This window comes from Myodes glareolus, chromosome 1 (genome assembly GCF_982192425.1).
Source record: "Myodes glareolus chromosome 1, mMyoGla1.1, whole genome shotgun sequence".
Taxonomy (NCBI): Eukaryota; Metazoa; Chordata; class Mammalia; order Rodentia; family Cricetidae; genus Myodes; species Myodes glareolus.
This window is the reverse complement of record NC_142026.1, coordinates 70,709,417-70,728,678: the sequence shown is the minus strand read 5'-3', so window position 1 is coordinate 70,728,678 and position 19,262 is coordinate 70,709,417. Positions and strand designations below refer to the sequence as shown.

The window sequence follows — 19,262 nt, the reverse complement described above, 5'->3', positions numbered from 1 at the left end:
GGTTGATTTTTAAATTACAACACCAGGACACTGTAGCATCATGTAGGCCAGGGATCATGTATCACCTCATATGGAGTTCACAACCCACCTGACTGGGCTACCCAAAGAGGCTTATGAACAGGGACATTCCTACCCAAGGTTTAGAACCAGCCACACCATGGTGATGCAGATTTCAGACTCCCCTCCCCCCACTCCCTTTTTTCCCAGTCAGTGTTTCTCTATGTAGCCTTGACTGTACTTGAATTCACTCCAAAGACCGGGCTAGCCTCAAACAGAGATCCACTGGGGTTAAAGGCAAGCAACCGCCCCAGGGCCAACCTTCAGGCCTTTCTGCACAGGTTGCTTGCACCATAGAGACCCAGACAGGTAAAGAGATGGAAGGTAACAGAAAAACTGTCTCGAAAAACAGACAGACACACACACACACACACACACACAGAGAGAGAGAGAGAGAGAGAGAGAGAGAGAGAGAGAGAGAGAGAGAAGAGAGAGAGAGAGAGAAAGAGAGAGAGAGAGAGAGAAAGAGAGGAGAAGCAGGGTGTAAGGAGTTAATGGGACTCTTGGAGACAGAGTGGAGGTTACACACACACACACCAGTGTTCTCATTTCCCTGGGAAGCCCAGGTCCCTCTGAAATGCATCCTCACCCTAGTAAGGTGGTTTCCTGGGTTGAATCCCGTTGCTCTTCCCCTAATTTCCCTTAGCGCGGGAATGAACACTAGAAACGTTACTCCTGATGTCATTTCTGATGTGTAACAATGAGAAGAGTCTGGATTCTAGAGACCAGTGGCGAAATATTCCAAACGTGTTCTTTCTTTCCTCCCTCCATGATAATTCCTTCACTTTTATTTGCAAAAGGATCTGGCAAGTACCATTCATACAAACGCAAAGGTTTAAAATCTGTTAGGTTTCAACCCGGGATAACGAGTTATCTGAAGTGCCACAAACTTATCAAAGCCGACACTGACCGCCAGGTTCTCCTAGCATCCCTCAGTCTCAAGCTGTTATAGGACCGTCCTAGCTGGCACAGCCAATTCCCTTACCCTGAACTTTGCAGCTCAACTATTGGACTGGGCTGCCCTCCTCCCAGTTCCTCTGGCCCCTATATAACTCAGCCAATTTTGGCTATGCCAGTCTCTTGGCCCAGGCCGCCCTTCTTGGGCAATGGCTGTTCTAATCCCAGAGATCCACCTGCCTCTGCCTGCAGTTCTGTAATTTAAGTGGACAGCAAGTCCGGCCATGTAGCTCAAGGAAATATCAGCACATCTGTAATTACAATAGTCTACCAGACAGCAATTATAGATGTCCTCTCTGGACTACATTGTCCAGAAAACATTGCTCCGAGCTCAACCAATGAAAATGGGCGTTTCGGTGACGACAAAACGACGCTGGGCGGGACTTTTGGCTTTGCGTGCAGTAGATTTCTTTGAAACTTTCTGGATCTGTCAGTCTGATTCACAGAAAACTGGTTTCATCTACATTGGTCATGGCAAGAAATTGGGAGCGTTAGAAGCGTTTGTTCTCTATTACAGAGACGGATCTGAGGTTCGTGACGACCTGTTTGACCGGATCCAGACTTCCAGTAGGAATGGCCATGTCCCAGGGCCCCGCTGGCCAGTGGAGCCCGATGGTGATGGTGCAGGCTGCGGGTGGAGCCCTGCCCCAGGTGAGTGCCTCGAGATCGTCTGCCAGCTGAGTTCTAGAGCTTTGAGATCTGGGTCAGAAGCTAACGGGGTCCAAGCCTGCAGGACCCTGTGGACGTGGATTTTATTTCTGACATCTGTGTGCTAGAAAAACGATCCCCTCTTACTCAGAGCGTCTGGTAGACTGTACTTCCCAGGGCTTGTGGGCGGGCCTGAGCTCAAAGACAGTGGTAGAGACAGTGGTAGCCCTGGAGTGACCCCTGCTGGTAACTGATGGGGGAATAATCAGTACACCTAAGCCGCTGACTTTTGTTTGTGGAGACACCACGGGAGATTTGAACATAGGAGGGATTCGATCTATTCAGTTTGCCAAGCGTCCCCGGGGAATGTTGGGCTGAGGTCGGGTAATGTGGGTAGAAACAGAGACCTATGAATCCATGGGTAAATCCTGTGGATTTTTGCACGGGTTGGAGTGTGGATTATAGAGGTGGTGAGTCTTCAGATCTTTGATGGCTTTATTTTCTGTTATCTGTCTGTCGGATTGGAGTGTGAATCATAGAGGTGGTGAGAGTCTTCAGATCTTTGATAGACTTATTTTCTATTATCTATCTGTCAGTCCGTCCGTCAGTCTGTCCATCGATGGATGCATCCATCCATTTTTCGGTCAGCTATCTTCTGGAACTCTCTCAATATACCAGGGCTGTCTCCAAACTCAGAGATCCTTCTACCTTTAACTCCTGAGTGATGTAATTAAAGGAGTGGCTTCCCACACAGGGCCTCTACCACAGCTTTTAAAAATGTACTTTCTTTTCTTTTAACATTCTTTTCTTTTCTTTTCTTTTCTTTTCTTTTCTTTTCTTTTCTTTTCTTTTGTCTTGGCTGGATCTCACCGTTTAGACCAGGCTAGCCTTGAATTCACAGAGATCTGCCTTCTTCTGGTTCTCCTTTGGGGTAGGATTGCCAACTGAACTTTGGTTGTCTGTAAAAGGAGGAAGTGCCCTAAACAGCTGAGCCATCTCTCCTGTCTTTCCAGTGATTCTGAGTCCTAAAAACTCAGCCATCAGGACTTGCTGCTGAGCCAAGTGTAGCCATGAAGCAAAATTAAATAAAGGAAAACAAGTTGATCCCATGGGGGAGTGTTTGTGAAAGGCAGGAGTTAAAAATATTACTGAAAGTACTTTGCAGTTATGTGAAGACATTCAGTATAAACTCTACTGTTTTTGTTATCCGTGCCCGCCTCTACACTGAGACTCACCATGTCACCAGCTGACTCTAACCGGCCTATGCAGCCCATGCTGGTCTCTCTCTCACACACAAACGTCTGCCTGTTTCCACTCTCCAAGTGTTGCACAAAGGTCTACAGCATCATGTCTGACTAATACCAAAGTCTTAATTAAATGTGTGTAAATAAAACCATGCATTTTGAAAACACGTGTGTGAAACTCTTCACAGAAGCGTTCGTTATGAGCACAGCCAGAGTCTGTGCCAAGTGCTTGACACATAGGAGTGGCTTTGATGCTATGATTCTCTTTTTGGAGTAGAACTTTGTGTTGATTTGAATGAGAATGGGTCCCATAGGCTCAAAGATTTGAATGCTAAGTCATTGGGGGAATGGAACTGTTTGAGAACGATTAGAAGGTTTGGGGCTGTAGTACTATGGGAGGAAGTGTGGCTGGAAGTGGACTTGGAGGTTTCCACTCTCTGCCTGCTGCCTGTAGGTCAGGATGTAAAGTTCTCCGGTCCTGCCCAGTGCCGTGTCTGTCTGCTTCCCACCATGGTGGCCATGGACTAACCGTGTGAAACTAAGCAAGCCCCATTTAAATGTTATCTTTCATAAGAGTTGCCTGACTCGTGATATCTTTTCACAGTAGTGGAACAGTAAGATAAGACAAGCTGCCATGCTTCTAAAAATTATTTATTTATTTTTATTTTATGTGCATTGGTGTGTGTCTGTGTGAAGGTGTCAGATCTTGGAGTTACAGGCAGTTGGGAGCTGCTATGTAGGTCGTAGGAATTAAACCTGGGGTCCTCTGTAAGCGCAGCCAATGTTCTCAACCTCTGAGCCATCTCTCCAGTGCTAGGCTGCAATTATTATCCATCCTCAAATAACAACTTGAGGAGATTGAGTCCTTGTCCAAGGTCACCCAGTGAGGGACACTATTAAGGGAGGGAGCCCATGGGGCAGTTGGGTGTACCCGACTGTAGGTTTTTGAGGGGACTTGGATGAACCTTTGGGATACCAACACCCTTGACCAACACCCTTGTTCTTTACTCACGGTCTTGTTTATCCACAGGTTTCCCATTATTCATTGAAACCTGCCAACCAGGAAGAGGTAAGTGGAGGGTGCCCAGGAATCACAGCCCTGAGTGTTCACATAAGAGACCTCTGTGATTGTGGTGTCCTGGGACTCTGCTTGGGATTCTCTCTATCCTTGCATTGGATTTCCTGGCAGGTACTCAGAATGTAAGGTCCCCATGTCCACAGCAGGGAATACATGGCCAGGTTTCTATTTATGGCAACCATGGGCTGAAGTTTCAGAAGTCTTAAAGCTCCAGTGATGAGCATCAGAGGATGCCTGGAAGTGAGATGGGCGGGGAATGCTGAGAACCCTCAGGTGTGCCTGAGGGCTGCTGGGTTTAGTGGGAGGTCGGGGTTGGTAGCACAGTAGCTGAGGGCTGGGCTTATATCCTGCGGTGGAAATGCAAGTTCAGTGTGCAGACTGATGTGCATGCTGTGGAGTAGGCTTAGGTGGTTTTCTGGGCTGCCTGCATAGGACAGAGTGGGCAGCAGTGACCCAAATGGGGTCTGTGTGAGGCAGTTGCTTGGGAGGAGCCCATGTGAATTCTCTGGTAGAAAGGAGGGACTTTCCATGTCATCCTTCAAGCTAGGATTGACTCCAGCTGTGGTGGTTTCAGTGAACACGTCCCACCTCCCATAGGCTCATAGACTTGAATACTTGGTCCCCATTGGTGGAACAGATTATGAGGTGTGTCCTTTCTGGAGGAGATGTGTCACTGTGGGCTTGTAGGTTTCAAAAGCCCATGCCGTGCCATTCCCAGTTAACTCTCTCTGCCTGGTACCTGTGGTTCAGGATGCAAGGTCTCAGCTGCTGCTGCAGTGCCATGCATGGCTGCTGCCATGAGGGTCATGGACTCATTCTCTGCATTGTAAGTCCCCAAGAACCTCTTGGTTCTATAAGTGCCTTGGTCATGGTGTCTCTTGACAGTAATAGAAAAGTAACAGGCATCTGTCCACCTGCCTGTTCTTGCTGAGTGCTGCACAGAGTGGTCAATGGGACCTTGAGGACAGACTGATGTCACAGCTTCAGAGCCTGGTACCCTTTGGATAGGAGGCTAAGTGGGAGTGACTGTCTTGAGGATGGTGAGAGTCTCTGACAAGGAGGCTTCATAGTAAACTCGACTTTCCCCTTTGTGGCAGGGCTGTGTGTCCTTTGAGGATGTGGCTGTGTACTTCTCCTGGGAGGAATGGAAGCTGCTTGATGACTCCCAAAGGCTCCTGTACCAGACTGTGATGATGGAGATCTTCACACTCATGTCCTCGCTGGGTAAGGGCTCCCCCATCCTGTAAGAGCATATCTATGTAGGCTTGCTTTTTGTTGGAGGGAAATGCCACTTGTTTGTCCCCAGCCATTCAGACACAGAAACTGTATTAATTAAATCACTGCTTGGCCCATTAGCTCTAACTTTTTATCAGCTAACTCTTACATATTAATTTAACCCATTTCTATTAATCTGTACATCACCACATGGCTGTGGCCTACCCCGGGGTAAATTTCCCGGTGTCTGACCCTGGTAGTGGCTCCACGGCTTCTCCCTGACTCCTTCCTTCTTTCTCCCAGCATTCAGTTTAGTCTTCTCCACCCATCTACCCTGTTATAGGTCCAAAGCAGTTTCTTTATTCATTAATGGTAATCACAGTACACAGAGGGGAATCCCACATCACCTCCCCTTTTTTGTTTAAATAAAAGAGAAAGGTTTTAACTTTAACAGAGTAAAATTACATATAACAAAACAGGTATTAAGCAAGAACTACAGTTACAATATTTATATCTAGTTTATCTTTTATCATAACTAAGGAAAACTGTAACTATAAATTCTTTACCTCCATTCAATACAATATTACCTAAGTCAACAGGAAGTGCACTGTAAGCAACCTCCAAAATTCCAGAACTGACTGACATCTCATTGCCTGGACAGTCACCCAATGTTCTTCTGTGCCGTTGGGACATCCATTTTTAGCCACTGGCCCATAGTAACCAGCACACTTTTTCATGAAGTGGGAAATTTTAAAGACAGTTTTGCTTATATTGGTAGTTTTCTTCTGTGTCCTGCAGAATGTCTGGCAGACTCTTTTATGAAGCAGAAACCCTGAAGGACCATCTCACTTTTAGTTAAATTTTAGGCAATTTAACAGTCATTTCTCTGCAGGTCCTGCATATCCAGTTCATCAAGCAGTCCAGGCAAGAGCAGTTTTTTTTTCCCCCAAATGACTACATAAGGAGCTTCTTTGATGCCCATCTCCCTCTTGAAGTAGATTGGAGCTACCAGGAGCAGATGTGTCTCACTGTCATGAAAAGTCCTAAGTTTTTAAACATTTTAAATGCCATATTCTGAAGGCCTCTGAAAGATTTGAAAAATACCCATTTAACTGAAATATTACTGTATACATCTAGAAATTCTAACTAACATGACTACAAGCTTGACTATTATAGATGATTACCTATTAACCTATATTTTAAAATTATATATTACATTTTTAAATGAGCTGCACAAAAATAATAATCAATTTTTTGGTTGTGAGCCTAGCCTTTAATGGCTGAGCCATCTTTCTAGCCCCAAACATAATACTTTAATCAAGAGCAGAAATATACATTGATACATAAATTGATCTTAAATTTGTATCAATAAATTAAGATCCATACCAATGCAAATTTCTACAGCATATCCCACTTTAAATATAAAGAAACATTTATAGACAATATTTGGGAATATGGGCTTAGTTGTCTCCATACTGCTTCCTGCTTTTTGTTGGGCAAAGTAATTTTGGGGGATATTCATGGCAACCTTTCAGGGGATTGTGGTCTATCAAACCATATTAGTCTGGAAGCAATGAACAGGTTTTCATCCTCTTTGGAAACAAAAGAAGAACCTCTTTTTTCAAAACAACATATCTTTAGACCCAAAGTTTGAAGCCAAGATACCTTTATAGTATACATGTTGGTTTAACTTAGCAGCCCATACAATGAAATGTCTCTCTGTATTTAGCTCCTTTACAGTCAAAACATTTAAAGAAAGCACAATAATATACATAATCCAGACTCTTAATCTCAGGGTTGTGGGTTTGTGCCCCACGTTGGGTGCCCGTTTGTTGTAAAGAAATGCTGCTTGTTCATCCCCGGCTGTTCAGACTTGAAATAATCACGCAGAAACTGTATTAATTAAATTACTGCTTGGCCCATTAGCTCTAACTTCTTATCAGCCAACTCTTACATATTAATGAACCCATTTCTATTAATCTGTATATCGCCACATGGCTGTGGCTTACAGGGTAGAGTTTCCACTGTTTGTCTTGGGTGGTGGCTCCATGGCTTCTCCCTGACTCTGCCCTTTTTTCTCCCAGTATTCAGTTTAGTTTCCCCCACCTATCTACCCTGCTATAGTTGCAAAGCAGTTTCTTTATTCATTAATGATAATTACAGCACACAGAGGGGACTCCCACATCAGCCTTTTTTTTTTTTTTCAAGAGAGCTGTATCTTCTCAGAACTGGCCTGTGAACACTGAGTTTTTCTTCCACTATCCTGGAGAATAAAATACAGGTTAAAAACAAGTGCTGACTTTATAGCAGCCCTGTCTCTCACAGTTGCAGCAAAAGCACACAGGAATCAATTTGGGGTTAAGAGTTTTTTGGGGGTGGGGTTAGTTTGAGTCATGGTCTATCTATAGAGTCCTGCCTGTACTGGGCTTGATATGGAGACCTGGCTGTCTAACTCACCAAGACCTTGCTCTGACTCCTGAGTCCTGTGATTAATGGCTTGTATAACCATATCCTGTCAGGGGTCAGTAGTCTCAACACTGATGGCTCCTCTGTGATCAGATGCTGTAGATACTTTGCATCTTTGTGACCTGGTTCCTTCTAGGTAACATGTGTGGTGTCTGCACCATTCAGGAATTGTGGCAGAGGTGAGCTCATTATTGGGTGTTGTTTTTTGTTTGTTTTGTAAGATATATATATATATATGGGTTGCAGCTTTAGTCCTAGTACAGAACTCTCACTTTGTATATCATTTTACTTTAGGACTTATATCTTTTGGGATTCACAGCATCACTCAGCTAGAGTCTTGGGGAGAGCCCTCTGTGCCTGCACTGAGATTCCTGACTCCAGGTATGTTCTAGGTACTTGGAAGGTGGTTTCTGATGTGTGTAACTATTATTTCTGAACCAGGACCCCCCACCCCCACCCCATGTATCAGTCATGCATGTTTTGCCTGTTGCCTTGCACACTGTGAAATTCAGGCTTTCCTTGATTGTGGTAGGGTGCATCATACCTAGGGCAGTCTTTGAATGCAGGACTCTGGTTGCCATGTCTTAGGGGTCTGGACAGCCTTTTGCACTGTGTCCTGCGTCTTCAGCAGCTGCTGCTTGTGGAAAGGTATTGCCGAGGACAGTGTTGAGGTTCACAGTGATTCTCACCGTGGTTCACTCCATGCTGTGTTCTTGCTGTCCCTAAGGTCCCTGGGTCCTGTGATATTGACAAATTTAGCATGACAGTGGGTCCCCGCCACCCTGAAGTAGCCCCCTTGTTCCGTAAGAAATCTCAGAACACTGTTAGTCATACTTGCTGTCTGTCTGTCACTCAACACTCTCCATGCCGTTCATCAGTGTTTCTCTGTGTTCAGGTTGTTGGATCAAAGTGGAGAGTGAAGCGTCCCCCTTTGAGCAGAGCCTGTCTGCGGAAGGAGACCTTAGTGCATCCGTGCTCCCACAGCAAGTGCTGAGCTGTGCTGAGACACCCTTGCTAAGTGCAGACAACGCGATGATCATCCAGACTTCCTCTGGTCTTCTCACGCATCAGGTGACGTCCAGTGGCGGGGAGACACCCAGGACCACTGGGAGTGGAGAGGCCATTCACCCCGAGAAGAAGAATTGCAAATGCAGTTACTGTGGCAAAGTCTTTACTAGTATCTCTCACCTTAATCGGCACCGGATGATACACACTGGAGAGAAGCCTTTCCAGTGCAGCGAGTGCGGGAAGTCCTTCAGCCAGAAAGCCTTTCTCATCAAGCATTTCAGAATGCACACTGGAGAGAAGCCCTATAGGTGCAGCGAATGTGGCAAAGCCTTCAAGCATAATATCTCCCTGGTTTCTCACCAGCGAGTTCACACAGGAGAAACACCTTTTACGTGCAGTGAATGTGGGAAATCGTATATGACCAGGTCCAACCTTACACGTCATTATCAAGTTCATACCGGCGAAAAGCCGTACAACTGCAGCGAATGCGGGAAAGCCTTTAAGGAAAAATCCAGCCTTGTTTATCACGCCCGGGTGCATACTCGCGAAAAACCTTTTCAGTGCAGCGAATGTGGGAAATCCTTCAGCCAGAAAACCTTTCTCATTAAGCATTTCAGAATTCACACGGGGGAAAAGCCTTTCACCTGCGGTGAATGTGGGAAAGCTTTTAAGCATAACTGCTTCCTCGTTGCTCACCAGCGAGTGCACACAGGAGAAACACCGTTTACGTGCAGTGAATGTGGGAAATCCTACATGAACCGATCAAGTCTTTTGTATCATTATCGAGTTCATACTGGAGAAAAGCCTTAGAAATGCCGCGAATGTGTAATGTCATTTAAGAAAAAAAAAATCCAGGTTTGTTTATCATGTCCGAGTGAACACCAGGGGAAAAGGTCTTCTGAATGTCATGAATCTGGGAAGTGTTAAAAAAAAAAAACAGCTTCTTAGCTTATGAAAGACCGGTAAGTTCACAACAGAGGCGACACTTTAAGAATAATGTGTGTGGGAGAGTCTTTACTGTGAGGTGCAGCCTCATCAACCATCAGATTTCACACGGCAGCAAAGCAGTGCCCAAGCACCGACTGTGGACCTGACTTTCTAGACTCCGGAAGATTCACACTGAATAGAATATATGTGTTGGGCGCAGTAAATGGGGAAATCATTTTCATCATCTACTGCCTGCACACAAGAGAATGTTCGCTGGACACAAGTCAAGAATGTTTCAAAGGTGAGAAATCCTCACCCTATTGAATAGGATTGGAGGAGACACCTCCATCCTATTGAATTGGAGAGGTCACAGAGCTGGGATGCATGGTGAACCCACTGACTCTGGTAAAGCTTTGAACAGATGTCTGCTCTTATTAGTGATAGCCACACAACCCAGATAGGTCTGTGAATGCAGACAAAAGTCTCCAGCCATTGGCCAACCTTGTTCAGCCTTAGGAGTGAACGAGATCGGGATGAGAAGTCCTGAGAGTGTGAGGGAGCCATTAAATAAGAATATTGGGGTAAGATGAGGATTATTGCCATCTTCCTAGTCCCCAAAGTTAATACACTCCGTGGATCTTAGTAAAAGGCAGCCCTGTGTTTTGACATCACCAGTGTGGTATTGGAATTTCCATGGCACTGAATTTGAATGGGGGAATGTCAAAGTGGCCTCCCTTTAAATAAGACATGTTTTTATTTTTGTTCTTTTCTCACTGAATGCTTCAGTTCCTGGAATAAATGATGTTTGCTGTATAGTCTTCTTTTTTTAAAGTTTTAAAGTTTTATTTATCTATTATGTATACAGTGTTCTGCGTGCATGTATGCCTGCAGGCCAGAAGAGGGCACCAGATCGATCTCATTAGGTGATGGTTGTGAGCCACCATTTGGTTGCTGGGAATTGAACTCAGGATCTCTGGAAGAACCATCAGTGTTTTTAACCTCTGAGCCATCTCTCCAGCCCCTGTGTTTCAGATTTCTTGTTGGAGTATATCAGATACCAGTTCCTCACATCCTAACACTTTGTAAGTCATGAAGTGTTCAGTTTAACATTTTTAGATTTATTTTTCTATTATGCATACACTGTTCTGCCTGCATGTATGCCTGCATGCCAGAAGAGGGCATCAGATCTCAGGACCTCTGGAAGAGCAACCAGTGGTTTTCACCTCTGAGCCATCTCTCCAGCCTCATTTTAGCAATTTTTATTCCTATGTATACCTGGGCTTGGTGGCACAATCCTAGCACTCAGGAGGCAGAGACAACCGGATCCCTGTGAGTTTGAGTCCAGCCTGGTCTATATGGTAAGATGGAGGATAGCCAGGGCTACAAAGAGAAACCCTGTCTCAACATAAAAAGAACAAAACAACAACACCAGCAAAGCTATGTAGTAGCATAAAATTGTGATTTTAATTTTGGCTCATCACCATATATTGTAAAGATTTATTTATATTTGTGGGCTTGTGTTGTGTGCATCACACATATGTCTGATCCCTTTGGTGGGCAGAGTGGGCATCAGAGTCACTGGAACTGGAGTTGTGGATGCTGGGAATGGATCCAAGTTTCTCTGAGAGAACAGTAAGAGCTGTTAGCAAATGAGCCATTTTTTTTTTTCTGGCTTTCCACCCATGTTTTCTTTGTTTGATTAGATATAGTCTTACAGTATAGGCTTCGCTAGCCTGGAGCTATCTCTGTAGACCAGGCTACCCTAGAACTCTTGGAGATCTACCATCTTCTGTGTTCTGAGTAAATGCCTGGTGCCTGTGAAGACTCAAAAATGGTATTGGATTGCCTGGAACTGGTTACAGATGGTTATGAACCAGTGTGTATCCTGGAAATGGAACCCAGGTCCTCCACAACAGCAGCGTGAGGCCTTAAGTACTGAGCCCTCTCTCCAGCCCAGGTTTAAGTTCTGAAGAAGTTCCGGACTCAGATCTAAGTGACTGCGTGCTTCAGATTTCCCCCCGTAGTGTTTCAGAGTCCAGTTTGTCACATCCTCCCTGACACTTTGTGAGTTGTGAGGTGTCCGCATGGATCATCTTAGTAGTTATGTGGTGGTATATAACTGTAGTTTTAATTTTGTGTTATCCTCTTATATTATTATAAAAGTGTATTTGATTTTGTGGGTTTATGTTAGAGCTCCCATGTATGTGTGTGCACCACATATATGTCTGGTCCCCTTGCAGGTCAGAGTGACCACTTCTCTAAAGAGGTGAGAATACTCTAACCATGAAGGTATAGCCATAGTCATTCCTAATATGAAGAGTATAATTATGCCTATGTGCAGAGACATGTGACATAAGATCTTCTAGTGTCTGCACAGACTTCTGCCCATGCATGCTTTCCCAGACTGAAGGGCAGGACCTCCTGCAGAGGCCTGTGGTGTGATGTGGCACTGTGGTGGCCTTGTGCTTCTGCCTGGACTGTACTGGGCTTCCCCACGGTTGAGTGCTTTTCAGGGACAGCAAGTGGATCCTGTGAGAGCAAATAAAAATGAGACGTGTGGGGGGGGGGAAGTGTAGCAGCAAGCAGGCCGCATGATGAATGAAAGGAAGAGGGAAATAAAGAAAGAAAGGAGGAAGAGAAATAGAATGGAAATGAAGCATAGACAAAGTGCATTAGTACATCACTGACCTTTTCATCAGACAATAAGGACCTCCTATTATAGAACATGTATCACAGAAATCAGGAGTAGCTGAAGCTTCCTATGACAACCAGAGAGACTTTGATCAGAAAAGGAATTTATTTGATTTCATCACTAAAGTACATGTGCAGAATATTACACTTGAATATTTCAATTATGTGGCCCAAAACCTGTGTAAGAGAGATGGCATGTGTATCAGTCAGTTATAAAGCGGCATGTTCATAGACAGACCCACAGACATCCAGGTACGAACAGTTGTAAGACTCCTGATGGGTGCTGAGACCTCAGCTTGTCCTCTGTAAGAGCAGAATGTGCTCTTGTTGCTGCGCCTTCTTTCCAGCCCTGACACTCTTTGTTTTGAATAGGCTAACATAATGGCAAGGTCAGCAGGAGAGTAGCTAAGGCTATGTCTCAGTTGGTAGAGGGTTTGTGTAGTATGCACACGAGTTGGGGTTTGATTGATGGAAGCGTATAGTCCAGAGGTGGATTATAATCCATGTGTTCAGGAGGTGAAGGCAGGTGCATCAGAATTTCAAAATGATCCTGAGTTACAAAGTGGGAGGTCAGCTTTCTCCACAGAAACCTGTCTTGAAAAAATTGTGTGGTTGTGCAAGCATTTAATCCCAGCACTTAGGAGAGAGAGGCAAGTAGATCTCCATGAGTTATACACTAATCTGGCCTACATAGTGAAAACAGAAAGAAGACGTGGAATAAAATCTAAGGGAGGGTGGAGTTCAGTAGTTCAGAGGACGTAATGTTCTTGCAGAGGACCCAGGTTTGGTTTCTAGCACCCATCACACTGTGGCTAACCACCATCCAACTCCAACTGTCATGCACATGAGGCGCGCGCGCACACACACACACACACACACACACACACACACACACACACACACAGGCAAAACATTCATGCACATAAAATAAGTCAACCCCAACAAATTAACGAAAGATAAATCTAAAGGAATAGAAAAGTCATTCAGTGAAATGGTAGAATATAATTTCGCAAATCTAAGGAAAGAAATGGACATTCAAATATAGAAGGTATTAAGAACCTTAAGTGCCAAGAGAAGAATTGTAGTGATATTTTGTTTGTGATCTAACAAAGTTTGCGTGGAGATCAGAGTACAGAGTTAAGCCACTAGTTAGCCATAGAGGCTAGGCAGTGGTGGCACACACCTATAACCCCAGCACTCAGGAGACAGAGGCAGATTGATCTCTGAGAATTCAAGGTTACCCTGGGCAACAGGAGATCAAATCCGTCTAAAAGAGAAACAGAGCTCACACAAAGGTGATCCCAGCACTTGGGATCATGTGCCTTTAAACTCAGCACTAGGTAGGTGGAGACAGGAGTGATATGGCTGGGCAGAGAGAGGAATACAAGGCAGGGGGAGGCATGAGCTCAGATACAGTCAGAATTCCATCTGAGATACAGTCTGAGGATACGTGGAGCGAGGATTGCCCCTTCAGTCTGAGGATTCGGTAGAGGTGGAAGGTCTCTCTAGTGACTGACTGATCTGCTTCTCTGATATCTCAGTTTTCACTCCCTAATATCTGACTCAGGGTTTTTGTAATTAAGAACAATTAGAATTCATGCTACAAAGAATCTCTGTGACACATCATTCTCTAAATGTAAAAATTAGAAAGTGAAAATCAGTGTTAAAAGCCATTGGTGGAGAGCACCAGTTCACCGAAAAAGGGAGCCACCCAAAACTTGATTACAGCTCCCAGGAAAGCCGTAAAAATTCAGGAAAGCATGAAGTGATTTATTTCTGGCATCGAATGAACATCTCTGCTAACCAAGACCACAAGATGAACAGTTTCACCTTTTTAGAACTTCACAAGGAAAGAAAGACATTTCACCATTGACACAAACTTAGGCAATGCATCAGTCCAGCATGTAGAGGATACTTAACGAACCCTACACACACTTAATGTTCATTTATCAAGTTTGTGTGTGTGGCACGTGCAAGCCATAGTGTGCACGGGGGTGTCGGAGAATGCTTGGCTGTCAGCTCTTTCCTTCCACCTTTTGGATCTTGGAGATTAAACTCAGCTTGGCAGGCTTGACAACAAGTACCTTTCCCTTCTGAGATATTCCAACCACCCATGGCATTTAATATTTTAAGACCTCATCTAATGTAGTTCAAAACATATAATCCTTCTTCCTTCCAATCCAAAATTCTACTACAGCCATTCATCAATATGCTCTGCTTGAGGAAAGATATTTAAAAAATAGTTTCTGAGATAGAGTTTCTCTGTGTAACAGCCCTGGCTGTCCTAGGATATGCTCTGTAGACCAGGCTGGCCTCAGACTCAGAGATCTATCTGCCTCTGCCTCCTGAGTGTTAGGATTAAAGGTGTGTGCCACCACCAGACAAGAAAAACATTTTTTTAAAATCATGAATGTACAAGAAAGACATGAAGACATAAATAAAGGAGAATCGGGAGTGAATCAACCATGTCCAACTCAGAAATCCAGCAAATTCCAAAAGGAAACAGAGGAGAACAAAATGAAAAAAAAATCCAAACTAAAAAACAACCAGCAAAATTACCAGAATCAGCAAATAGCCCCCTGAAATAATCCATCTACTAATAGTCTGTGCTCCTAGTCATAAGACGAAGAGCAATTGTGTGGGTTCACAGCAGGGTCTGACTGATTTTGTCTACAATAAATAAATCACTGGTAAAGAAACTGAAAATAAAAGATGTAAGACAATATACAAAGCACACGGAAGAAAAAAATTAATCACAGGCAGTTCAATTTACATCTGGTGAGTTACCTTATCTAAGATCGGATTCGATAAAATGTGCTACAACATTAATGCAAGGAACAATTTGTTAAGAACTTGGAGTAATAAATATATATGCACCGATTCAGACATATGATTTTTCTAAAACATTGCTAGACATGAACAAATAAATAATACAGAGACATTTATAGTGGGTGACTTCAATACCTCATTGTCATAAAAACATCTGTCACCTGGATTTAAAAAAATTCAAAACCAAAAGTGAAGAGTTAAATTGCAAGAGCTCTCCAGACTATTAAATGTGCTGGAGAGCGGGCTACGTGGTTAAGAGTCTTCCAGAAGACCTGCTTCATTTCCCAACACCGACATGGCAGCAAGTAACTGTAAGTCAAATTTTAAACTCTAAGGGAATCCAATGCCCTCTTCTGGCCTTTGTTGGCACTACATGTGGGTGGTGCACAGACTGGCATGTGTGCAAAACACCCATATACATTAAACTCACACACACACGCGCGCACACACACACACACACACACACACACACACACACACACACACACACAGAATTTTGCAAGCAGCAACTTTTGAAGACACTCCCAGTAGCCCAAGGAGGGTTTTCTCAAAGAGATCACATTGTAGACTATACAAATACAAAAGGATCAAAATTATTTCTTCTATCTACTCATATCATAGCGAAATAAAACTAAACATGAATAGCAAAAGAAAATCTAGGAACCATGCAAAGAAAAGGCAACTGGTCACCATTCTCACAACATGAGTTCCAGGCCAGCCGGGGTGACACAGTGAGATCCTGTCACAAAACAAAACAAAAAACAATTTTGACAGTAAAAAGAGCTCAGTAGACAACTCTTGGACGTGATAAGCACTTCATCAAAGTACGAGATCATAGACCTAGATTGGTCTGGGAGTTCGTGAATTATTGCTATTCACTGATAGGTAAGACCACTGATTCTTTTCTCTCCCAGAAGTCTGAACTGTGCCTTCTACTTCCCCTTCTCCCTCTCCCTCTCTTTCTATATTTTATGAGCACTGATTGGTGTTTTGTCTCCATGTATGACTGAGTGAGGGTGTCAGATTTCCTGAAACTGGAGTTACAAACTGAACCTGAGTCCTCTGGAAGAGCAGCCAGGGTTCTTAACCAGTGAGACCTCTTTCCAGCCCCTGCCTTCTGCTACTCTTTAAAAAAAAAAGATTTATTTATTTATTTATTATGTTTATAGTGTTCTGCCTGCAGACCAGATTATGGCATCAACAATCATTATGGATGGTTGTGAGTCACCGCGTGGTTGCTGGAAATTGAACTCAGGACCTCTGGAAAAACAGCCAGTGCTCTTAACCTCTGAGCCATCTCTCCAGCCCCCTTCTGCTAATCTTAAAGCCAGATGGTAGAGGGTTTGTGATATGCCTCAGAGGTTCTGGTTTCAATTCCCAACATCCACAAGGCAGCTCACAACTGTCTATAAAATGGGATCTGAAGCCCTCCTCTGGTGTGCAGACATACATGCATACCAAACACCCACATACAAAAATAAATAATAGGAAAAATAATAGTCTGTAGGGATATCTTGGAATCAAAGGTGTGTGGTGTCTTCAACATTAGCCTCTTATCATCTAGCTCTGTCAATCAACCAGGAAGGGTGGCAGAAACTTGTAATTTTTAGATGCTTCTGGGGCTTCCCTGACTAGCAATTCGTGAGGAGGTATCACTCAGTATTGAGGCCTTTGCTTCATAACCTATTGCTTCCCATAGGCAAGATATTCATACTTGCAAAATAGTGGCATGCTTTGGGGGTAAGCAACCACTCTTGGATGGAATTTAGGCCCACTACCAAAGAGAAAAACCGTGTCTGTTAACCCTGGAGGTCACAGGTCCCAGACCAGAACTTAAAACTGTTGTTTAGTTAATAAAGCATTGAACTGACTACTAAATACGTGTCTATACAGACAAAGGCTGCTTTCAGCTTTAATGATAGGAGCCCCTCTATGGAGTGAATGCAAGCAGATGGAGAGGCTGTTGTTTGCTGAAGGTGCTGAGGATAAGTTACAGGTGAGTGCTCCGCCCTGGACAAGGCTTTTATCCTAGTCCCTGGAAGGCTAAGGGACACTGAAGAAGAGGAGACAGAATGTAAGGGCTGGAAGATTGGAAGGGTTGTGAGATGTCACCTTCTGGACAAGACTTAATGATCCCCAAAACAAAACCACAGCACCTTCTGTTGTCTGCCCGGAGTCTGCACAAGAGTGGAGCCACCAATAGGAATGAACGGGGGAGGTTTTCAGGGATACCTGCTTTTCACTGGAGAAACATAGGCTGTGGATAGAGTCTGGGAGAAGGGTAGTTACTGCTTTTAGTTGTCTGCCCACTGTTGAGCCCAACAAGCTTCAGAGAATAGTTTTGAGTAGATGATCACACATATTTCCCTGGTTTATTCCAGTGAGTCACAAAATAAATTAAAAGCCAGGTGGTGGTTGGTGCACGCCTTTAATCCCAGCACTCAGGAGGAAGAGGCAGGTACATCTCTGAGTTCGAGGCCAGCCTGGTCTACAAAGCTAGTTCTAGGGCAACCAAGGCTTCAAAGTAAGTAAATTAACAAACAAACACACAAAAAACCATAAGGGGCTGGAGAGATGGTCTAGACAAGTTTTTAAAATTAGCGCAAATTTAATACATGAGTCTGAAAAACATGAGTGAAATTGGAAAGTTTATTATAAAAATGAAACATGAGGAAAATGTATAATGAAGTCTATACAACTATACATCTGGTATAGTGGACTTGAGGAGCTGATAACCTGATGCATTCTGGGGTAAATGTGAAGCTAGCAGGGTAGAGTCAGAGACTGCGCTGCTCAAAGGCGGCCAAGATTCGGCTTTATACTGAATCCAGAGCACTAGAAACTTCATGGAGCTGCCCCAGCACCACACGTCAGACAGAAGGACACAACAGAAACCTCTGAAGGTGATCATAAAGAGTCCTCACAGTCAAAAGGGCTTGGGAACCACCTTCAGTTCCCGGCCCCACGTGGTGGCACACAACCGTGCATAACTCCAGTTTCAGGGAGTCCAGTGCCATCTTCTGACCTTTGTGCATACTGCACACATATGGTGCTCCTAATATATTCACACACACAAAATAAGTACATCTCATAAAAATAAAATTTCCAGATATTTAAATATTTTGAGAATATTAAAAAAGAGTACCTAGCAAATAAACAACTATTCAGGGAAATGTAACATTTGGTAAGAGGAAGTTTGAAGCTTACATAAAGCAAGGCTACTCTGCTTTTCCTTGATTTAAACTCAAACATGAACGTTCCACTCCACACTTGTGCAGTGGAGGACCTAGGGCTTACTTTGTCAGAGTTTCCAGGCAATTAGCATCTTCTGGGGAAGACAGGATGGTGACAAACCTCATGCTGCTCCAATGCGCCTGTATGATGTGGTGCATTCGATTGCTGCTCCCTCATAAAGGACTCCCAGAGCTTCTGCTCAAAGTCATGTCGACCCCCAAGGCTGAAGAAGGTTGGTCATTCAACCGCCAAAGCTTTTCTCAACACTCATACACCATCTGCTTTTTCAGTGTTGCCAATCAGAGCAGGCTGCTGCTGGGAGGCTTTCCCAGATTCAGCGTTGTCACGATGCATCCCAGATGGTTACCACTCTTATATCAATAGGATGGAGGTGTGGGTGCAGGCTCACCACAATGGAAACATTTCAATGCTTTTGTCCAGTGACTATTTCCGTGTATATTTAGGGTTAATTGACTAAGGGACTGTGCACATCCGTCGCACTCCTGTGTCATTTGCCATGTGTGACTCTTGCGAAGCTTAGAAAGGCCAGAGTTGTATCAATAAACCTGCCACGTTTCTTGCACTCATGATGTCTTGCCGCAGTATGAACTCTCTCATGTTCAAGGAGGCTGTAATTCATGGCAAAGACTCTCCCAAGTGCGTTGCACTTAAAAGGCTTTGGTCTGGCATGAGCTTTCTCATGCTGCTTGAGGTGGAAGACTTCCCATGTTCACTGTACTCAAGGCTTCTCTCCAGTGTGCACTTGGCGATGATTGAAAAGACTGGATTTTGGCCTGGATGATTTTCCACAGTCATCGCCCTCATAGGGCGTTTCTTGTATGAACCTGATAATGACTGAAAAGGCTGCCTCTGTGTCTGCATAGTTCACCGCACTGCTTGCACTTAAA

The 19,262-nt window shown here is 44.1% G+C and overlaps 1 protein-coding gene across 1 annotated transcript; it reads left to right on the top strand.

Annotated features, from left to right (window-relative positions):
* Positions 1-1,396: 1,396 nt before the first annotated feature.
* LOC125395558 (uncharacterized) lies at positions 1,397-10,413 on the top strand. Its single transcript, XM_087909145.1, has 5 exons — positions 1,397-1,665; positions 3,937-3,975; positions 5,082-5,208; positions 7,960-8,046; positions 8,561-10,413. Exons 1-5 carry the CDS (start codon positions 1,588-1,590, stop codon positions 9,481-9,483), a joined length of 1,254 nt encoding a protein of 417 aa, XP_087765271.1. The 5' UTR covers positions 1,397-1,587; the 3' UTR covers positions 9,484-10,413.
* Positions 10,414-19,262: the final 8,849 nt, after the last annotated feature.

Excerpts from the sequence above, each read along its gene's own strand:
- LOC125395558 (XM_087909145.1), top strand. The coding sequence starts at position 1,588 with ATGGCCATGTCCCAGGGCCCCGCTGGCCAGTGGAGCCCGATGGTGATG. Across the intron at positions 3,976-5,081 it reads AACCTGCCAACCAGGAAGAG|GGCTGTGTGTCCTTTGAGGA; the intron begins GTAAGTGGAGGG and ends CCTTTGTGGCAG. Across the intron at positions 5,209-7,959 it reads CACACTCATGTCCTCGCTGG|GACTTATATCTTTTGGGATT; the intron begins GTAAGGGCTCCC and ends ATTTTACTTTAG.